This window comes from Anopheles funestus, chromosome 2RL (assembly GCF_943734845.2).
Source record: "Anopheles funestus chromosome 2RL, idAnoFuneDA-416_04, whole genome shotgun sequence".
Lineage (NCBI taxonomy): Eukaryota > Metazoa > Arthropoda > Insecta > Diptera > Culicidae > Anopheles > Anopheles funestus.
Window position 1 is genome coordinate 92,702,995 of NC_064598.1, and position 22,039 is coordinate 92,725,033.

The window sequence follows — 22,039 nt, forward strand, 5'->3', positions numbered from 1 at the left end:
TGCGGGGAAATCTCCAAACCAACAAAAAGCGAATGCTTACCTAAGCGCTTCAAGGAACGCTAACGAGTGTACCGATTTGCGATGATTCGCGTACGTAAACTGGCAAGAGGATACCTTCGAACCGTCACCTTCACTGCGTAGCGACCAAAGCTTCACCGTTTTGTCCTTCGACGCCGAAATGAAGCTGTTCTCATTGTCCAACGCTAGCACTGCTTTGATCGAGTTCGAATGGCCGGTGTACGTTTGCAGCTTGATCTGCTTCAAATTGAACCGAGTGTCCTTTTCCGATCGTCCAATCTCGTGTTCCCAATAGGCCAGCCAGTTACCGCGCAGATTGCGCGAACTGTTAACATTATCGAGCCGGTACGTAACCAAGCCGAGCAGATCTTTATGCTCTATTCTTCCCGATCCGGTACCGGTGGACGATTCAATACGATTTCCGACGATGTTCGAACCGAAACTGTTGGAGCAGTTCAGTGAATCCATTTGCTCTTCGTCCGTTGCGGTTGTACCCGGGTGCAACGAACCATGATCGCCGGAGGTGTTGCCTCCCGATCGTCCATAATCCATCTGTTCGTGCTCGTGGCAGAGATTCAGAATAAGCGGCAAGTTGGTTACGCAGCGACTCATATCCTGTTGGCCAAGATAATTCAGGAACGGTATGAAGGTAAAATATGCCAGATTTGGCGTAAACACATCCCGTATCTCTTCCATCGCTTTGGCACGGGAATTACCCTGACCGTGGACGTGATCGGTGACACTCCCCAGTACACCCGGCGGTGTAAAGCTTCCAAACGGTGGATCTACTTGCGTCGTTTCCGCGATGATCGAAGAAAAGTGTTCCTGCTGCCGTGCGTACGCTTTGTCAAAGATGAGGAAAAACCGTTGCAATCCCGGTACGCATATGTGTTCGCGCGTCATTTCACGCCCGATGCGCACCGAAATAACGTAAAGAGCATCGATGAGCTTGCGAGAAAGCACGGATCGTGCCAGAAAACCGCTCGGCATGGTATACTTGGAGGATTCGAGCAAACGCACGGCCGGATGCAAAATCTGGCGTAAAAACACCTCCGGTAGTTGCTCCATCACGGTCGAATCGTTGAGGTATGGTATTAGACATTTGAGCAGCTGCAGCGCACTGATAAGTCCTCCTTCTAGCGTTGGTGTAATCCGCTTCCGGCAAAGTGCGATCACCTCGCTAATGTGTGGTAGATATTGCACCAAAATGAAATGTTCCCCAAACAGGGCCGATATTGAGGTTAGACAGTCGATAACGCGTAGGGCTGCTTCATCGCCTACAACACACCCTTCCGTGATGGAAAAATGGTTCAGTCCCGTCGGACCACCGCTGGCTGTCGGCGATGAACGATTCGAATGGGTACCATCGGCACTGGGGAAAAGATTCTCCGCACCGATGTAACAGAGTGTGAGCATCTTCAACAGATTCCGGGAAAGGTAGCGAGCGGTCAGAACCGGACCTAGTCGGTGCGATAACCAGATAATGCTCTCGGAACTCATTTCCGAGATGCGATTCGAACGCGTCTTGTTAGAGTCGGTAGATTTCGAACGGTTCAACAAACTTGTTCCGGCCAAAGATTCACGGCGACCTTCGTTAGCCGTTGAAGCTCCAGCGGTGGCAGGTGTTCCTTCTTTACCTCCCGGCGTAATGTCTGGCGTCTTCGAAAGGAACTCCCCTGAATCGATGCTCTTTTTGCTACCGATTTCACACCCTATCGAGTGGAACTCAATACTTCGCCGGAAGGAAGGTGTCGGAGGTATGGGAATGGTGGGAGACTTTAGCTCACTGCTTTGTCCTGCTGCTATCACATCTTCAAATGCTTCCTCTGCCTGCGAGTGATTCAGTTTCAATTCGAGCTCTTCGTCATCTATGATACGGCGCATTGCATGCTCCACCGCATCGTCATCCTCGAGTGTGATGGTCGATCGTCTCTTTGCCTGTGGATCTTCATCGAACGCAAACATCTGTTCGTTGTCGCGCATTTTCGCCGCACTAGTCGGTGTGTCGACCGACAGCAGTTCCTCCTCGTCTAGCGGATTGTATCCGGGTCGACCAGCGACCGTTGGTGAAATTGTTCGATCGGAACAATTGGGTGATACGAGCGTGTTGGACAAGGATGCAGGATCGGCTTCGTTAGCACCATCTTCAACGGTGGTGGTATTGTGAAGCTTAAAGCTCCGATACGAACGTGACTTGCGGAACTCCCCGCCAAAGGGCCAGACGGGTTCGTGTACGTGATACGATTGGTTAAAGTCACCGTCCCGATAACCACCGACCGCTTCGATAAGGGGCACGACAAAGTGTTCCAGAAAGCAGCGCAACCCAAAGCGTACGATCAACTTGAGCAGGAAACTGTGATGGTACAGCTTGACCGACTTTTTCGACTTGAACGAAGTGTTTCGAGGTGTAAACTTCAGGTACGAGGAGGGTTCTCCTTCGCCGGGAGCCATCATCATCATCATCCCATTGGCACCGAACGCAGCTCCGTCCTTACCTCCACCCGTGCCACCCTGCGGCCTCGATGACCCGACAGCCGTATCCATCTCATCGGAATCGTACAGTGCAAGTATCGGCTGTAGCAAAGATGTCTGCGTCCGCCGAACACCCAGTGTGGTGGCTATTGCATCAAACAAGTTCCAAGCGGCCGGAATCGAGGTGTCATCGTGTAGAATCAACTCAACGATATGGGGCAGAAGTAATTCTACTGCGGAGAACTGTTCCCTGTGTCCGCTAGGTTGTAGCAGTGGATCGGCGAGAGCGACGCAGGCATTTACCTTACATTCGGCGATTAATCGTCGGTACTCGATGCGAGTTCGATCGAGCGCGGCATATCGTGAGCAGCTTTTACCATCACACTCGAAGAATGTTTGCAACTCCAGCAACTGTAGACACTCGTCAAAGGCCCGTAAGGCACGCACCGTCTGATAGAGACGGTGATAGTGCGCTGGAAATGGGATGAGCAGATTTGCAAGCAGTGGTTGCAAGTACTGATGGGGTGTAGGAGGCGGCAGGCCCCGATTGGTCACTCCCGAGAGTTCCGGGTTTTCCTCCAGTCCGAGTAGTTGGCGCACGATCGGAAGCAAACAGGATGGAAGTGCTCTCGGTTCATCGGTAACCAGTCTCGTACAAGCATCCAGCCGCTCGTCGAATTCCTGCCGCAGACAGCTACCCAAAGGTAATAGCTTCGGGGCAAGGAATAATTCCACCACTAGACACCCGACCACTTTGAGATCTTTCGTACGCTGCTGTAGCAACAATTGCTTGAGATTCTGACGGGCGGCGATCGCTTGCTGCTGTAGCGATGGGAATGATTGCCTGGGCATTGCTCCAGGCCGCTCTTTACCTATCGTTCGTTCGTACGTTTCGCTAAAAATTCTGTTCACAAATGCATTGCCGCCGAGCAAGGTTGGTCGTGCGTCCATCCGCGAGCACCAGAGATCATACTCGTCTGGCTGTTTACCCGTTTCGCCACCAATACCCGAGTGGAACACCTTTCGACGAAACGTGCCCAGACTTTCTACAGCCGTCAGTTGAGCGATCGGGTTATAGCTCTTTGGTAGAATAATTGTACCTGGCGATTTGGGCTGCAGGTGGTTAATGTGGTAGCTCGATTCGGACGATTTGAGGACGTGATACTGCTGCTGAAGGTTCTGCGTAGAATGTCGATAGGAAGCCGGCCCGGGACCGGTAGCTGGTGAACGATCGCGTTGCATAGTGGATACGGTAGACGCGCCATCGTTCAACTGGGGATATCTCGTGAGGTCTTCGGTGCTGCGCGTTAGGCGGCGATTTGTTTCATGCTGCAGATGCTGCAATCGGGGAGGTGTTTTACCATTCCAAGCTGTCGGGAACTGCCTTAATGGATGAGGACAGGCGAACAATTGAACTACGCCCCGGTGGCAGAGGTTTTGATGTTTATCAACCAGTGAGAGGCAAACATTCTTGGAACGTATAGCAGCCGTACCGGTCAGTTTGTAACCGAACGTAAGATCTATCCAGTGATGAAGCCGCTCAGACACGTACTGGCTTTCCAGTAGCTCACGATGCTTTAGCACGAAATCTTCCGGGCAACTGGACCAGCTCGGAATTTCCAGATCGGGTAAATCTTCGTGGATGCTTTTAAACACGGACGGATCCGTGAAGAATTCAGGAATGCATTCATCCGGCGTCCACTCGAACAGGCGCTGAATTGTGGCCGGATATTCGGCCGGCACCCAGATCGGGCGGACATGTTTGCAAAGTATAGCTTTTGGCGTTCGGCGTGCCATGTACACGTAGTACGTAATCTCCGACAGTACATCGGACACATGGTGAGGAATAGCGGCCGATGACATGCCTGTGCGGTCGTGCACACCAGACCCGGCCAGCGTTGCTGCAGCTTGAAATGTGAGATCGAGCTGTGCGTCACCTTTGTTGAGGCGAAACTTTGATTTCTTCAAATCGCGCCATGCTTGCCCAGAGCGGGATGAAAAATCGGTCACCCACGGCATGATGTGGTGGTATTCAGCACAACCCACCCGTCGACCGGTCATATTGTTGAGGATGGTAAGGTAGTCGAAGTTTGACAGCTGCCCGTGGCACCACATTTCGCAATACTCCTTCAGCGAGTAGCTCATGGTGAGTTCCTTGGTCATGCTGATGCGCATCAGTCCCGTCGCAGGTACGATATTCGTGATGCTAAGCTCACCGATCTGACGCATCAGCTCTTCGTCGTATTCGAGGAGATTCACTTCCAGGTTTGGCATCACTCGTATCCACAGATTCTCGGTCGTGTAGATGTCCTTCAGACTAACGTCACCCAAATTTAGACCACAATCGTGGAAACTTTTCATCAACTGCAGCAGCTGGTACACGATGAACAAGGGCTTATTGAACGATCGTTCCACGATCGCTGGACTGTAGGTTACACAATCGAGCAAGTTGTTTGCCAGATAGAGATCGTATATAACGTAAAACGCGCCTCCAGTTTCAATGGTCGCGAGCACCGGAAATAGATTCGCATTGCTCAACTGACCGTCCGCACCCGGTGGTATCGAAGGGGTCTGTGGTCCCGCATATTCTTCTTTGCCTGTAATGTTTTGCAACACCGGACAACCAAATGCCCGTGCCAGCACTTCCCGAAAGACGGCATCGTGTGGCAAGGCTGCTGCCTGGCTTGCCGGTGTTCCCGGGGCTGATGCTGTCGATGCCGCTGATGATATGTGATTTCCAGTAGTCCCAGCAATATCACTGGCATTTGGTACTTTTTTGCCATTTGTACTGTGGTTGATAACGGAATGTAGATCGCGCTGTTCGCTGAATGCACTGCTGACGGAATTGCTGGAGTTTGCTCCGGCAGGAATGTTACCGGGTCGAGAGGCGCCATATTTACGGTACGCTGCTTTCCACAGGTTTTTATGATTAGTGTTAGAAACGTACTGTAGCAACTGTGAATAGTGCAGTGGATCTTCGCCATCCCCGGGGCTACCTAAGGGCGAGAGCAGTAGATCGTTCGATCCGGAACCAGTCGTCCCATGCAAATGCTTATTTTTCGGCAGTGGTATCACATTGCAGTTTTGTTTTTTATAAACCTAAAATAAAAAGAAGGAAAAATACAACTGTACCACAAAGCAAACAAAACTCTCATATTTGGGGCATGCTGTCCGTTGTACAATGTTTATGATCGAAAACCGGCATTCACATGTTGCGATTGCGTATGTATGCGTGCGTTGTGATACGCAGTCGCTTCAGTTTGTCGATAAGCGTGGGGGAGGAAAGGAAAGTAGATAAAAGCTTTGTTTTGATACAGCCGCGCGAAACGCACAAAATTGAACCCACGCAAAAGAGGAAAACGGTGTTACGAAACCGTACGGAGTTGAAGTCATAATCGCGCCTAACGGTACAATGGATTTACAGCAAGGAAAATTGCCCAATACGGAAGCAGCTATGGGAGCTCAAGCGTATGAGATTCAGTAGTTTTTTTTTCTACCATTGGTGTATTGGTACTTACGGCTGCATAAATTCTGCTCCATGGTCCCGTTTCGTTTTCCGTTGGCCATTCGAGTGCATCGGCCAGGCCATAGGTGGGAAACTCTTTGGGCACCTTACCTTGGCTGAGGGCATGCAGCCAGGATTTGTGCACCAGCAGCACGAACCGATTCGGGCACTCGGTTTCCCGGATTTGATGCTTCGGAATGGAGAACTCCTGAATGAATACTTCCATGGTGGCCGGAAGGGACCTGAATCTCGAACGGAATGTTTACGACGCGAGGGAAAATCTTGCACTGAGACTAGACATCTTTTTCCGCCTGTTTCGTTGCTGTTCGTTTGTTATTTATCACACCAGCGATATCGTCCACTGCCGCGAAACTACGTCATGTTGGTAAATGAAAGCGCATTTGATATGATGCTTCACACGCGAAACTTTGCACTGGAATGTTTTAAAACGTGAATGTAAGCGCTTTTATTACAACAATACGCCACATTTATGATGCGTGCTTATCTCGGACGATACGAAAAAACAATCATCGATTTTTGTTGGAGGTACATTTTGACGTTTCGCACAGCTGATCGCTGTCAAACGAGCGATTCCGATTTGAAGCGTTTCGTGTTTGAAGCGTTTCAGTGTACCAGACGTCAAGCGTTTGTTTATTCGCAAATCAAATAAACAAAATCAGCTGTTTTCCTGTACAACAACAGATTTGTTTTATTTGGTGGTTTTTATTACTGAAATTGTTAGAATAATCGTTAAAATACTTTAAAATAGTTAAGTGTAAAATGCTACAGAAATATAACTTGAGTTGTGGAAGTTTCACGACGAAATGTCCTTCGAATTAGGTAAGTAAAAAAGATATCAAACAAATTCCCGTACTAACTTATCCTAATTCTTGTGCAGTTTTCCTATATGATTCAAACCGGGAAAATTGTTCGTTTTCCGTTACGGTGCATGAACGTCATGAAAAACACAGGACGTGAAATGGAATGGTTACGGTAAGTTAAGAAATATTTAACAAAAGCAATATGAACATAAACATTTTCTAAGTTAAGAACATATCAAAACAAAGTGTGTATGAAAACAAGAAGGAGGCTGTCCATGACACGAGGGGAAAACCAAATAGCAAGTGGCACGCGCTCCTTATTCTACAGTCTGAGCGGGTTTAATGTGTGGCGTTTGTTCAAACGATACATAAATCATTGTAACGATAAAATGTCTGTTGATTGTAACAAAAATGTGACTTCATAGCCTTGCACGAATCGTTAAACAAGCGTATAACTATCATCCTCAAATCCATCGATCGACACGATCGAAAATAACACGTTCCCATGTCCGTGTTCTGCACGCGTTTCTGTGTATGTATGTCACGGTGTTGATCCTCGTTAGGAGGCAGCCTCTACGATGACAAAACAATCTTTACTCTTCTTATTAATAGCCCATCTTTTCATCCGCTTAATCATTTCCGTAATGTGTTGCGTATAGCCCCATCATGTGTTTTTGTCACTATCCCGTAAGAACTTTCTCTGTGTTATCTGCCAGGCTTCGAAACGAGGCCATAGAGCACGTACAAAGTATGGCGATGGAGGTCGATTCGGTTCAGAATTGTCAAACGGTGTATTCAGGCTAGCCGGATGAGAGAAAGCTAACTCAACCGAGTGATCTCAGTGCGTTATCAGTTAATCGTAGAGTCAATTTTAAGCCCACCAGGCTTACCAATTGTGGTCGGTGGTTCAGAACTGGACTCGAAGCAAACGGCTATTTTAAGACGAGTAAACGGCAGCGTCCGTTTAGCAGTATCGCTACACTTTACCATCCAGGTCGGTCGTCGTAATGTGGCGTGCTAGTTAGGTGTGTTCTCCTTTCTTCCGGTGTCGAAACGAGTGAAAATGTTTAACTATAGCCCGGCCGGACCGTCAGGGGAAAGAGAACCGTTACTGAGTGGCAAACAGCTGTGGCCATCTTTGGGATTGGAAGGAACGAAATTGGATGCTGCATTCAAGGACATTCCGTTGCCACAGGAGCCAGAAGCACCATACCGCAATCCGTGCCTGCAATGGTTATCTCGAGGTAAATTTATATTGAACCACCCCAAACCCTGTAGCAAGGGGAACTCTATTAAGGAGAATGGAATATTCAACACAAAGCGTTAAAGTAAAATGCGAATGAAGACTAACTTTGAGTGGTCCCACCTATTGACAATGATAGTGATAAGCGTTATACAAATAAGAGCCATGTTGAAACAAGTTGACAATGTAATACAACACGGCGTAAAATGTATTTGTGTGCTCTAAAACGCTCGTGTTAAAAAAACGCTTTTTGATAATATATTTATATCAAACATGTTCGATGATCTTCTAATGATCGTACAACAAACCGCTCGACACCACTCTTTCTAAATCTTCCTAAATGTCCACTAGAAGGACGTTTTCTTACTTGTGAATCTGTAGAACACCATGAACGTGACATGCCGTTACTGGCCCAACTGGTTACTGGCGTGTTTATGTGTGTAGCTGCATCTGGTAGAGGATCGTTTCCTCGCACTTTTTTAACATAGTGTTGCACTGCATCATATATCGGGTGTTTAACTGATTAGTATTAAAAAAATGAGACAAGCGCCACATGTTCTGTAGCGGCGGAAGACTCATTTGCATTTGTCGCAATTGACCACGTTCGGCGGCAGCGGTTGAGGAACTAGTTGCAACATTGATCTGTGCTGTTGACCTAGTCGCGAAAGGTAGTGGTGGTATCAACGAACCTGAAATGTGTTTAGAATAATAACATCCACAGTAAATGGTTCGTTACCACTACCGGAGAACGAGATACGTCCACGGTGTGCATTAATATTTTGTTGCGACAAAACAATTCCAGCAAACGGCTCGCTGTGGTAGAGAGAAAAGACAAAAACTTTAAGGGTTTGGCTTGTTACTGCCATTCGGGCGGGTTTTCCTTTCTTTCTGTGCTGCATTTTCACTTCTAACTTTACTTTCCTCCCTACTTGTAGCATTGTAGTAATGGTTGTCCTATTCACCCAAGTGGGTGAATCTCTGGAGAGCTCTTCAAACGAAACCGTAACCTCCGGTGGTAGATTCACCAGTTCCGGCACAGCCCGTTTTGCCGAATGATACCAAGGGTCCTTGGGTGGAAGAACTGCCGCGAAACATCCTTCCTGCAGCCTCTGTGGCACATTTGTGGGTTTGTTACAAACTCACCTAGTAAATAGCCGGTGCATCCTCCCGGGTGCCGTGCGATCCTGGTACGTGGCCGAACGCGTTCATCTTTGAAGTGAAAATATCAAAGGAACCCGGCATTACCCGAGTGTGCCTTTGAAGTGCGTAGTATCTTCTTGTTGGGGCAAATTAATTTCATTCCATTTTCATTAACATCAAACGGTTTTCGGTTTGGTTTCGCTGGTGCTCGGTACGGCAGGGACAGATTTGTTCTTGCTTTTCCGAGAACAACAACGCAGGGAAATGGGACACAGTGCGATGGAAGGACACGGTGCGAACATTGCACGGCTGTCCTATTGTTTGAAGCGCACTGGTCGGGGTTGCGGGTTGAGGGTTGTGCAGAGACAAATGTGGGGTAAATTGTTTTACTGAATAGGACGGCACGAAACAATGTTGGTAACTTGTTGAAACGGGCAGACAAGACAAATATAACAACCGTTTGAAGTGGGATTTTGATGCGGGAAGTTTTAAGGTACACCGAGGTGTAGGAAGAGTACTGTAGAGTACTTATAAAGTAATATCATAAAAATTTTATACCGCTTCTATGGTTCATTTTTTTCTTTTCAAAAGTTTTCTAATTTCGAATGGTTTGTAACGAGGGAAATTTAGATATTTTTATCTAAATGTGTAACAAACAGTAGTATCTCGTATAGTAGAGATACTTCCATCTTCCGTTAACCTTAATACGTTGCAACAGTACCCGATGAATACCAATTACTATCGGAAATAGCCATTGCACTTATGTTCGTTTGCTAAACGAAGGTTACGATTTGACTGCACAATGTTTTAATGTCCGTTTGTGGTGGCGTCGATTGAAATGTTAAAAATAGCATTTATCGGAAGCTTTCGTAACCTTGAACCCGGGCTATGGCAGTACGTACTTATTCACGCAAGTTTTGTTGAGGAATCTGCAATGAGTTCACAAGGATCTGCTGAATAATAAAATGAGTAGAATGAGCTGTAAAAGCTATACACAGATAAGGTTAAGAAAGGAGGAAAGCATCTACAGCTGCCGTTCACATATTCCACTTCATCTTGAAAAGTATCGAGAAAATGTGTAAAGCTTTTCCAGTTCTTATATGGCGCCTTATTTCATTGTTTGAAACTAAAACACTCCATACAGTCGGGAGGTTTTCCGCCACTATAGTAGGAATGTTTTTTATCCGTTGATGGGTTAAAGCTGCCGATATCAGGACATTGATTGATCGTTGCAACGGGGTCCCACTGTGGACTTCCGTTTGAGTCGCAAACACCTTGTGCTACAGGCTAAAGCAACGAAACCAATGCCAATGGATGCCACCCACTCGTCTATGTTTTTGGCGGCAAGATATTGCCACACGAATAGACAATCACAAGACTCGATTCATAGCCTTATCACAGCAAGGAGCCAAAAAGTGTCCCGCATAAATGGACGGTCACTGTGCGATCTACGATAACAAGGAGCGACTCCCGTTTTAGGTGACTAGGCTGCTGATTTGTTGTTCGACATTGAGGAGACGAACAGCTCAAGTTCGACGCGATAACTGACCGAATCTTCTCATCTTGTTCGGAGCAACCATCTTGATTGGTGTTATCGTGATATTTTTTCTTTTTATTTTGTTTTCTTCTGACTTTGCCATTTATTGATTCATACTGCTGAAATGATACCGCAGGAGTTTGTCTTCTCATTTTTACTAGAGATGTCTTACTTGACTCTTAGGCACACATGATAACCGTATCATACTTTCGTGTCGTTTATAATCCATTCACATACCCGGCATTGTTTTGTCACTTTAAAGAGCATTGTTAATTTTTTCTATTTAGAAATCATTTAATTTAATTTAATTTTTTTTTTAAATATTGACTTTTTGTCGCATAATTTTGTAAGAAAAATATTACAATATTACAACAGTGAATGAAACTAGTTTGATACAGTTTTTTCTCCAACACATGCCCACATATTTGCACCATCTGGCCCATCTAGGGAGATGTTTTGAAGGATGCCATACAACAAATTATCATATCAACCCCAACATATGACGAAAGCGTTGTGCGCGCTTGAATGATGCCGTTTTTTTTCGTTGTTTAGTTTTATTATAAAAAAGGCCCATTTTTCTCATGCTTAACTGAAGCTCGTGCGCGGAAGACAAGCTCCCGTATCAATGATGTTGGTCTAATTATGGGTTTTTATCATCGGCACACGGAGTAGGCCACTAGGGAGCATCCATAGGTTCCACGTGTTAGGTAAGGGCGAATGTGGCACAATCTGCGAGATGGCAATGAACTGCACTTTTTTTTTCATTTTCGTCACAAGGAAGCTTTACTACGTGGAGATATAGATAAGAACGTGTGAAGTGGATAGAAAAAGGAAGTCTTTTTTGTGTCGAGTTAGGGGAATGTTTGATGTAAAAATATAAATAATTCTTTATGATAATTTGTGACAAATAAAATGAAGACCTCAGCATCTATCAGCTGCGAAAGGTGTGATCTACATTTGTTACATTCGGCAATGGAATAGTTCATTGTAATTAATAAAGGTAAATTGAACTACATTATCTACCCTGTACGGTATAAATGCTTGGCATACAATTTATTTAGATCAAACAACTCAATATCCCCAACCGGCTGATATCCGATAGTACCAACCAATGTCAACTGTTGACCGATTATTAAACATTATCAATCCTAACCTCGTGGTTACCCTGTAAAGCAAAAAATCAGTCACCCAGAACTGCATCCCATCTCGCGTCCCAATCTGCCCATCATCATTCATCGGGGACACGATGCGCCACAGCACAATGATTGATTTATTGGGATTAAAATCCCGCAAGATTGCAGGAGCGATCGAGTGTGCCCCGTTTTACGACACTATATCGCAAACAGCAACAACCAAACACAAAGACATTGGTGATTTATCAATGACGGAATTGCCACCATAAACCATCAAGTACAGGTTGGGAAGAAGCTAGTTGATTTACGAGTGAGTCTGATCAACTTTTAATTTTTTAACAATTTTCGCTTTCTTTGAGGCGTGTGCGCAAATACAGGGGGGCAGGACGGCACACGGGGCAAAGGGGGGTTTTTCCTGCTGGAGTGTTAAGGAATCTGAATGGGGAATAAGTAGGGGGAGATAAGTGTTAAAGCGCGTCAAAAGGCTTAGAGGACAAGTTAATTAAGCACCTGAATGTTTACAGTCTTCAGGGCCACTCCAGAAGTCAGTGTTCTCGATCGGTTGGTTGTTAGGCTGGCATCTCAAGTGATCACACGGGATTACTCAGCGTGTGATTTTCCGGCATGGGGTTTACTAAAGTTTTCTAATAATTTAAAGTTTTACAACAAAACGCGATTACTGTTGTCCCCTTCAGGCGAGATATTCTGTTTCACACAAAGGCGTTTATTTGTCACAAACAGTCGAACACGAATTTGTTTGCGTACCCGTTTAGACCATTCGATTAACTTAAATGATAGAAAAACAAGCGAGTAATTAAGTTCATTAGAATGTTTTGTAACTGTAGAAGCTTTACCGGTCGATCGCTATCGACCGTTAAACTCTTTCGGTCGGATGGAACCGAAACATTTGTACCGGGTGGCCAATACCACTGGTCGGAATGCCAATACTCGTAGTAGCAGTTCGATAAGCGCTCCCCACTCCATTAGGGGAAAACATACACATGAGAGGCGAACTACGACGACTGTGACTACTGTTGTGTTTACACCTGCGCGAACACACCCCATACAGGCTTTACCATACACGCACACTCGTTTCGATAAGCCAATCCACCTACACCCCCCTTCGATCACACCGTTTCCCCCATCACACTCGCCGTTTACCACCCTGCCCCTATGATGTTACGCACACCAACCCCGCCAACCGGTGATACCGGTGGTCGGTCGGGCCGATACAGAATCGGGTGGTTGCTCAGGTGCCCGGACAATTATTTATGAGCGTTCCGTTCGTGGTTGGCGGTTCAATCGGTTCGCGAACGTCCCCAGTCTAACAGCGGAACCACGAGCTCTTGCGTTCGACTAAACCTTTTTTTTCGGGGGGGAAATAGCAATTTTTTGTGCGAACAACTTTGCACCGTGAGCCGCGTGGTGATCTTCGATCGGGAGTTTTTTTTTGTTCGGGAAAAGGTTGTACCAAAATGTGAATGATCAAAAACGCCGATTAGTGTACTGATTAAGAGAGGCTTTTAAGGGCCAGTGTTGTAAAAAAAAAAGTTCCCAAAGTTTATTCAGTGCTTCAGTGCTGTGATTTACCAACGAAGCTAAGGTGCCGGGCTTCAAAAAAAAAGGGCGAAAGTTTTTGCTCATACTTTACCACACACGTGCATATACCCCTCAAGAGCTCACAAATTCTTGGAGGGCAAAAAACATAGAAGAAAGGAGGTTTAAAGCCAAAGGGCTAATTGAAAAGAGAGAGAGAGAGAGAGAGAGAGAACAGTTTGTGGGTTTTGTTTTTGGCGAAAGTTGGGCGCACTCCGCGTGTACGGGTGCGACACAGTGTGATTTTCTTTACGTCTTTACGGCAAAGGAAAAGCGGTCACCATGTATAGTTCCGGCTGGCAGCAACGGTTATCCCGATGTGAGTAAGCGTATACATATTTTGCTATTTTGTTTAGGTAGAAATTGCAATGAAGTGTGACAGTGGAAGAAACTAATGTCGTTGTGTTTTGTAAAGTGAAACGATTACGGCTTTAAGTAGGTAATTAAAAATTAAACTTCAACTCTATCAGCTTTTCCTTTCCTTTTTTTTTGGATGAAGCTCGAAAAAAAACGAGTAGTTATTGTACAACTTTTGGGCGGTGTTTTGTGTGCCAAAAAGCACTTAGCAGTTAGAAAATGGTGGTGTTAAATATTGCATTAACTCGTTGCCCCTGGACATTCAATCAACCAGCTATTCCCAGTTCGATATATCTTCCTTCCATCGCTTATCTCTCGTCGCATCTTGTGTCCGAACGGTGAGAAGCCACGGATTGTGAAGCATTGCGGTTTACTGGTGCGCTCAATGTCACCATGGTGCCAATGCAATGCAACGAGCATAAAAATGATGTCGTCAGTGATGAACCGCGCGGGCGGTCTGGCTTTTGATGATGATCGCAAATAAATAAATAAATATATATACCCGATCGTCTAACCTCGATCGGTATGCGATCGTTTACGGCACACTTCTAATGCGAAACGATTGCATTGAAGATTAATGAAGGAATTGCACTAATTGAAGTGATGTTTAGTTAATTCCAAAGATGATAATTCAAAAAATCATCCAAACAAGATCGATCGATGACGATCGATCAGAGTGTTGTTGAGTTGATGAGTTGGGTACTACACGTGGGCGTTGAGCTGTAGAAAAATTTGTTTCACACGTGATAAAACCGTAAAATATTTGCCTATTGGTCATGCTCATTCGGTAGCAGCTAATGGGTTACACGTTTCAGAACGACAAGATTCACATGCGGAGATAAGGAAAGTGAAACAAATTGATAAAAACTACTGGAACTATTTTTACTTTTAAACATTTTTTTCAACTTTTTTGTAATTCAATGCTATTCAATGAATTTGCGATTAGGGTATAGTTCTACAATAGAACCATATCTGGTATAAAAAGCTGTCTGCTGTTTATACAATTGTGAGTCTCAAATAGGATTTAAAAAAAAAGACAAAAAACTGCTATAAAGCACAACCAGCAACACACGCAACGAACGCTTGAACTGTTTGCATATCTGATAATTCAAGAACCGAGCCAAAAAAAAAGCCACATTTTCTGCTGTTGGTGTCACCATCGATCGGACGATTGAAACTTTAGCCGCCCGTCGATCAAACGTATGCCGATGGGCACAGAGTGTGTGGGATGGTCCGAAAACTTGTATCATGCGACAAGCGCATTGTTGTCGCGCTGTGAAGATCACGTGCGCGTGTGTACATTTGTGTGTGTGTTTATGTTGCGGTTTTTTTCTTTTTCTTCTCTTTAATGTGCCATTAATCCGCGGGTGTGTGTGTTCGTTTTTTTTTAAATGATTGTATACAATGGAATGCCAAAACGGTGCCGTCATACCGGTCAGTGCCTTTGTGATAAAACTGTCACCGGCACACCAGGAAGCGTTTCGAGAGGAATTTCATGCCACTTAAAAAGCCAATTCCTATTTGATGTGGAATCGCACAAACTTGATTTGATGGGATGCTGTAAAATGTTGTCGGAATTTAACGCAGTTTTTGTTTAAAAAAACAACAACAGAAGATCAAAATGTATCTCAGTGTTAAACGCGGAAAATAATTCATAAATGCTGTTACAACACAACGGGAAGTGAAGGTGGTGTGTTTGATTAAGTATCCCCCGCCGTTTGTCCGCTATCGACCATAATTAACCGGAGATGAGAACCATTGATGCAATGTTACCGATTTGCATGTGAATGCAACTCGATCAATACATAACCGACTGATCGAGTGAGCCTTACTATGCGTTAGACTATCTACATGGTTGCGTTTCCGTGCATTGAATGAATTAAACTCAGCAAAACTCAGTTCGAGTTTTGCGCATAAATGTGGAGCAGTGTGTAATTAAATATTCGCAGAAAATAAACCACCAGTCCCTCAGCGGCAAACGATTGTTTCCAGCAAAGCATTATATCTTTTTCTTCACGCGATGGTACTCTTGCAAATATGGCTACAACACACACCGGAAGACGTTTCACTTTCGTTTTTTTTCCCAGAGTTTCTCCCTTCCAGCTGCAACAATGGCATTGGTAAAATTGAAAACAAAAACGCACGCACGATCCACTGACACAGTGTGGACAGCGTATGGTGGCCGCTGGAATGCATCTACGCCACCGATAGACAGCCGATGAGACCAAGTTCAGGGTCTAGACGAAGGTGATGTGTTTTTCTATTTTGGCAGTACGGTTTGTTGTCTTTTTGCGACTTTTGAAGGTACAACACATATAGGCTTGAAGATATGAAATTGGAAATTTTGCAACAACAAAACAAAATGATTGGAAAATTGTCAACAAGACAAGATCGTCTGTTGCGTGAAACGCCGTATAATAACTAAGGCAAAATTGCCTACCATTAGAAAATTGCTTTGCAAGCAGCAACATTAGATAGACCGCAAATTGTTTTGCTAGCGAATAGATTTTGCTTCAACCAACGGAACAATTCAACTTTATTGTCCAATGGAAATAAATTGTTGGACGGGTTTTTGCGGCGGAAAAGGCAATTTTGCGAAGAGGTAAATAATGTTGTCACTAGGTTCTCTCTAAACTTTAATAAAAATCTACAAAGAAAACACTATTATTTGAAAGTACAAATAGTGTCATTAAATTTTTCATTTAAGACATAATAAAAATACTATAAAAACAGAATGATTATGTTAACAAATCGACTAGCGGAAGAATTTTTAGGTACAATTTTCATTAATAAACATAGTTTTATGTATGTACCGTATGAGCAAATAGAAACAGCTCCCTCAGGTGGGCTTTCCCAGGTAGGATTTGCCTCGAATACCACTGAAGTGAGCTGTAAGTAAATAATGTTAGTGCTAAAGGTCCATAGTTACAGTGAAATCTAGGACAGGGATAACACAATTCAAGTACCACGAGCAAAGTCGATTATCACCAAACAACTCCTTCTTCTGTCGCATAATGTTTGCTTGCGTTCGATCTTATCGCCATAATAAACGAGCAAACACAAGTGGAATTGACACTTGACACTGGGCTAATATTTTGTGTGCGATTTTTTTTCTACTTCCTCTGGCATTTCGCATAAGTGGTCCGTCTGGCCCGTCCACTGGGGATATCTGCATTATTCTTAATGTTCTGGTAAAACCCCCGCATAGAAATCCTATTTGCCGAAGTTCCTCTTGTGTCTCGTGTGACTTATTAAGGTGCCTCACCGTTAATACTTTCGCCACAAGGCCGGGGAGAAGGTAAAATGATCGGTAGATAATATTTGCATGGACAGTTTGTAAACTGTGAGATGTTTATTACTTGTCAAGGGGAAATTCCCAAAAAAAAGACACCCAAAACATCTCACTTTGGTTTATTGATATTTGCATGTTTGTGCTTACGATGGCGTTGAAAGCGGTTCGACGATGGTTGACATTGAACAACAATGGTCATTACGCACGTAATCGCTTTGTTGGCGTTTTTACTTTGTTTTGTTTTCCAGAGATAAATCTCAATCGTAAACTGGAAGTATGCCAATCGTTTGTTAAATTTTGTTTAGCGTGTCCTTTAGATGCTGTTCAGCACTGTCACTCTTTCTCGCTCTCACCTTGGTGAGGTTTATCGCGGTAATTGAATGGTGCATTTCGGCCAGATAGCCGTCTGCCTGATTGACCAACAGTAGCTGGTGAAACATCCGATATAGGATACCCTCGACTCGAGTGACTTCAAAATCTTATCTCAGATTAGAGCAAAGTTGTGATAAGCTATTAAGCACATTAAGGCAGACAGCTGATAGGAACGAGTTATTATGATAGGGTTACTGCCGAGGGTTACCAATTGTGGTAGAATCCATTGATTGATGGTCATATCATCATCCCTCTAGCTACCTGAGGGTGTAATTCAATTTCGTACATACACAATGAGTACCATCCCGAGTGTGGGGCACTGATCGATCGGTAGGCGCTTACACTAGTTGATGAATTTACGACCGCACGCCACGAGAATCGGCAGTGATTATTTGCTGGGGACTGGGAGCGATAAACTACAGCACGCGCTGATTCGTCCCAAACTGTGAGCATTGTGCTTGTGGGAAGCTTGTGTCTGACGGGGGTGGAAAGATCCTACTGTGTACCGTTACACACCTGGACGATGCTGTCTGGGAAGTGATGCATGCTGTTGAGGCGGAAAAAGATGAGAATCAAAATGCGATAATATCCACCAGTGAGTGTGATTAGGAGTGAACAAAGGGTTTCCCCCGTTTTCGATCGCTGATTTGATCGCAATATGGATGGGACTAGGGCACGGTATTTGTTTTGTCCACACTATTCTCATGATTCGAAGTTTTCGCAAAACAAAAGGTATCGCAGCTGACGGTTATTTTCCACTTGGCTGTGAATAAAGCTAAACGATTTAATCAATCACATTCGATGCTAAAGATATTCAGAGTAGAAGAGCATTTCATCTTACTGGTGTGGACAATTAATGTCTTGTAAACGGTTTTCCATTGAGGGTTTATACCTCTTTTTAGGACATCAGTAGTAGAATTGAATTGCAGCCTATTGGCACAACTCTGCGATTTAATAGAACTACACTTCCTGTGTCTAGTCAAATTTAATCCCATTTTGATCTTGGTTGCCAGTTGACATATCATTTTGATAATTGAAGCGGCCTGTAGTGCCACAAAGGGCTCAGTTATGTATCGTCATGTTTGAGACACTAGAAGTCTATCTTCAAGTGATCAGTGATCTTCAAACAGTAACTTCTTGAGAATAAATTGCCGCTTGATGAACTTCGACTAAATGTTCACATGGCCCTTCCAACAAAAAAGGACATCGTTGCTGAAGAATTGAAAAGAAAACCCTTTTAAATAACTACTCCTGAGATTCTACAATGATAACATAGTTAAACATGCGGAGAACAGAAAAAAAAACATCGCTTACAACCTTGTCTGGAAATAAAATGTTTTCAGTTGGTAAAACAAAACTAACATTCAACTCACCTCGAACACCGCTTGTAGCATCAAACTCCTCCTCTCTTAGACCGTGAAGGTTGTGCAGTTTTAGACTTGTACTGAACCTATTTTTCACACATGGTAAAACACATGAACATGTGTTTGATTTCGTCGATATTTGTAAGCAACACGGTATGAATGAATACTCTTTATCAACTCTGACTAAATTATTTGATTTACTGATTATTAATAGTGGCTACAAATGTTCATAATGAATTGGTTCTTGACTTGATTTAATTTGACTTGAAAATTTAATTTTTATGAAAATTTCTTGCCTAATTCTATTTCTTCCACAGTCTTTATCATCCCGCAGCGGGTGATATTGGCGATCATGGGCTTTTTGGCCATCATGAATGCGTACACGATGCGCATCTCCCTATCGATCGCCATCACGGAGATGGTGAACAAGACGGGCGGTTCGACCGAGGACGAGGCTGGCGTCTGTCCAATCGATGACAGTGCCAACCCGGATGATTTCACCGGCGGTGAGTTCGACTGGGACGAAGAGCTGCAGGGTATTATCCTGTCCTCGTTCTACTGGGGTTACGTCATCACACACATCCCCGGTGGCATGCTGGCGGAAAAGTTCGGTGGAAAATGGACGCTCAGTTTGGGCATTTTGTCGACGGCTTTCTTTACGCTCATCACACCGTGGGCAGTAGAACTCGGTGGCTCGACTGCTCTTATCGTGATCCGCGTTATGATGGGACTGGGCGAAGGTACTACATTCCCGGCACTGAGCGCACTGATGGCTACGTGGATCCCGGCAAAGGAGCGCAGTAAGTTAGGCTCGCTGGTGTTCGGTGGTGGACAAGTCGGTACGATTCTTGGCAACTTGCTGTCGGGAGTGCTCCTACACAACATCGATGGCTGGTCGTCGGTGTTTTACTTCTTCGGCGGTATGGGTGTTTTATGGTTTGTGATCTTCGTGAGTATCGTCATAGTTTCGGGATGATCGTTTCGTTTTCGTAATGAGTCTTGATTGTTTCCTTTTTTCCTCCTTATCTTCAGACACTGCTCTGCTACAGCGATCCTGAATCACATCCGTTTATTAGTGAGAAGGAAAAGGCCTATCTGAAACAGGAGTTGGGAACGTTGGAGCGTGATCGTACACTTCCTCCGACACCTTGGCGCTATATCCTCACGAGCGTCCCAATGATGGCGTTGGTTTGTGCCCAGATTGGACACGATTGGGGCTTCTTCATTATGGTTACCGATCTACCGAAGTACATGAGCGATGTGTTGCGGTTCTCCATCAAGGACAATGGGCTGTACTCCTCTCTGCCATATTTGGTCATGTGGATTGTCTCACTATCGACCGGCGTTCTGAGCGATTGGCTTATTACGACTGGACGCATGACTCTCACCTTCGGACGTAAACTGTTCACTACTATTGGTAAGTATTAATCGAACGGAGGAAGTATTTTCAATCAAGATACAATTTTCCCTAGCATTTGTTTTGCATTTCGTAACTCTTGGTATTAGTTTCCTAACAAACTGTTTTGTCTCCATCTTTTCTAGCCTCCATTGGACCGGCCTGTTTCATCGTTGGTGCATCGTACGCTGGCTGCGAGAAGGCAGTGGTCGTTATGCTGTTTACCTTCGCCATGGGTCTCATGGGTACGTTCTACCCCGGCATGAAGGTTAACCCGCTCGATCTGAGTCCAAACTACGCCGGTACGCTGATGGCCATCACGAACGGTATCGGTGCCATTACCGGTATCATCGCTCCGTACGTCGTCGGTGTGATGACACCCAATGTAAGTTACCGTGACCGGATGTCAAGTGTGGTGGTGATGCACGGTCCGAGGTAGAGTACTTTTGAGTTCGGATTTGGTGCGGTCGTTAAATTGTTTCCGTTGGGTGGTAGTTTTGTTGTTGTGTTGTGACTCACCGACCAGTACAGGTGAAAATGTGCTATTCATTAGAGGGATATGACCGTAATATGTTTGTTGCTATTTTGCTGGCTATTTTTAAAGCTAAACAATTTTGCCTTTTTTTCGGCAATCATAATGATGGCTAAAATTATGCCTTCAAATTATAAAACGCTTTAAAATAACTTTGCGAATTGAAGCGAACCGTTTTGAATGACCTTCGAAAATAGTTTTCTTTTCTATCTGTATAATGTTTGTACCTGATTAGCCAACGTAAATTTAGTGTGTGTCGTTAGGCACTTAATGATTTGCGATAATTTACATTTTTTCCGTCCTTATGCTCATAACAAATAGGTGCGTGTTGTTGGTAATGAGCAACGAGACATGAATGTGCGTGCAAACAATTTAAATATTTGCTCTCATTAACAGTTCCAAATTGAACTCAAAACGTATCTATCTGCCAATCATATCTCCTTTGCCCGTGCTATTTGTTTACGCCCCTTACTCATCGGACCATTTCCACTGTTTTTTTTGTAGCACACCCTGGATGAATGGCGAATTGTGTTCTGGATCTCGTTTGCCGTCTTCAACGTCACCAATCTGGTATACGTCATCTGGGCGTCGGGTGAGGTGCAGCCCTGGAACACACCCCATCTGATGAACAAATCGGTCGAGGCGGGCGAGTCCAATGACGATCCGGCCATGGCAAAGAAAAGCGTACAATCTCAAGATGCCATAAAGCAGTAAAGCAGGAAAACTGGAACCCTCATCTATTTCACCCCGAAAACCGAGTGAGGGAAATTCGAGACGTGATGCGTTGCGAAGAACAAAACTGCTTATCGGTTGCGGAAGCAGTCGAGTGAAGCTACCAGGCGATGCCGTAGAAGAATTAAGGCGTATTGTTTTTAAATCTTTTATAAGAAGCGCACAATGCTATTGTGCATGTTGTACGGATTAATAGTTAATCCGACCGTAGGCCACGCGACTGCTCTACTGAAACGTGTAGGTTAATCTGCCTTGATGCCCGGTGCGATAAGATACTGTTCTGTTGAGTTTATTTATACCACTTATCAGCTAGGATACGCGTTAGAATTTACGATTTAGGAGCGTGCATGCAACTGTAACGGGTACGACGAGTACAACGATGGATCATTATGTACAAGGCAGCAAATGCTGGATATCGGGTGCGCAAAGAATCGACACGATGGAGAATGTGCTCCGAGTTTGTACATGAGATGTGTGATTAATAAACATCAATAGCGATTAATGTTCAAAAGGCGCATTTTAGTTTACC

At 44.6% G+C, this 22,039-nt stretch overlaps 2 protein-coding genes across 3 annotated transcripts in view; one reads left to right on the forward strand and one right to left on the reverse strand.

Annotated features, from left to right (window-relative positions):
* The window catches only part of LOC125761547 (WD repeat-containing protein 81), a 91,395-nt gene that overhangs the window by 1,055 nt on the left and 68,301 nt on the right, over nucleotides 1-22,039 (reverse strand). The window contains exons 2-3 of the mRNA XM_049422763.1: nucleotides 6,009-6,428; nucleotides 41-5,589 (exon numbers count right to left, since the gene is read on the reverse strand). Of these exons, the coding sequence (XP_049278720.1) occupies nucleotides 41-5,589; nucleotides 6,009-6,221 (5,762 nt within the window). The 5' untranslated portion in view covers nucleotides 6,222-6,428. The remainder of the gene's footprint in view (nucleotides 1-40; nucleotides 5,590-6,008; nucleotides 6,429-22,039) is intronic.
* On the forward strand, nucleotides 7,154-22,021 carry LOC125761556 (putative inorganic phosphate cotransporter). 2 transcript variants are annotated; one of them, XM_049422776.1, is made up of 5 exons: nucleotides 7,154-8,060; nucleotides 19,168-19,799; nucleotides 19,883-20,267; nucleotides 20,393-20,631; nucleotides 21,283-22,021. In XM_049422776.1, exons 1-5 carry the CDS (start codon nucleotides 7,880-7,882, stop codon nucleotides 21,490-21,492), a joined length of 1,647 nt encoding a protein of 548 aa, XP_049278733.1. In that variant the 5' UTR covers nucleotides 7,154-7,879; the 3' UTR covers nucleotides 21,493-22,021. The 2 variants fall into 2 exon arrangements, with proteins under 2 accessions (XP_049278733.1, XP_049278734.1); XM_049422777.1 differs by lacking the exon at nucleotides 7,154-8,060 and adding an exon at nucleotides 13,137-13,784.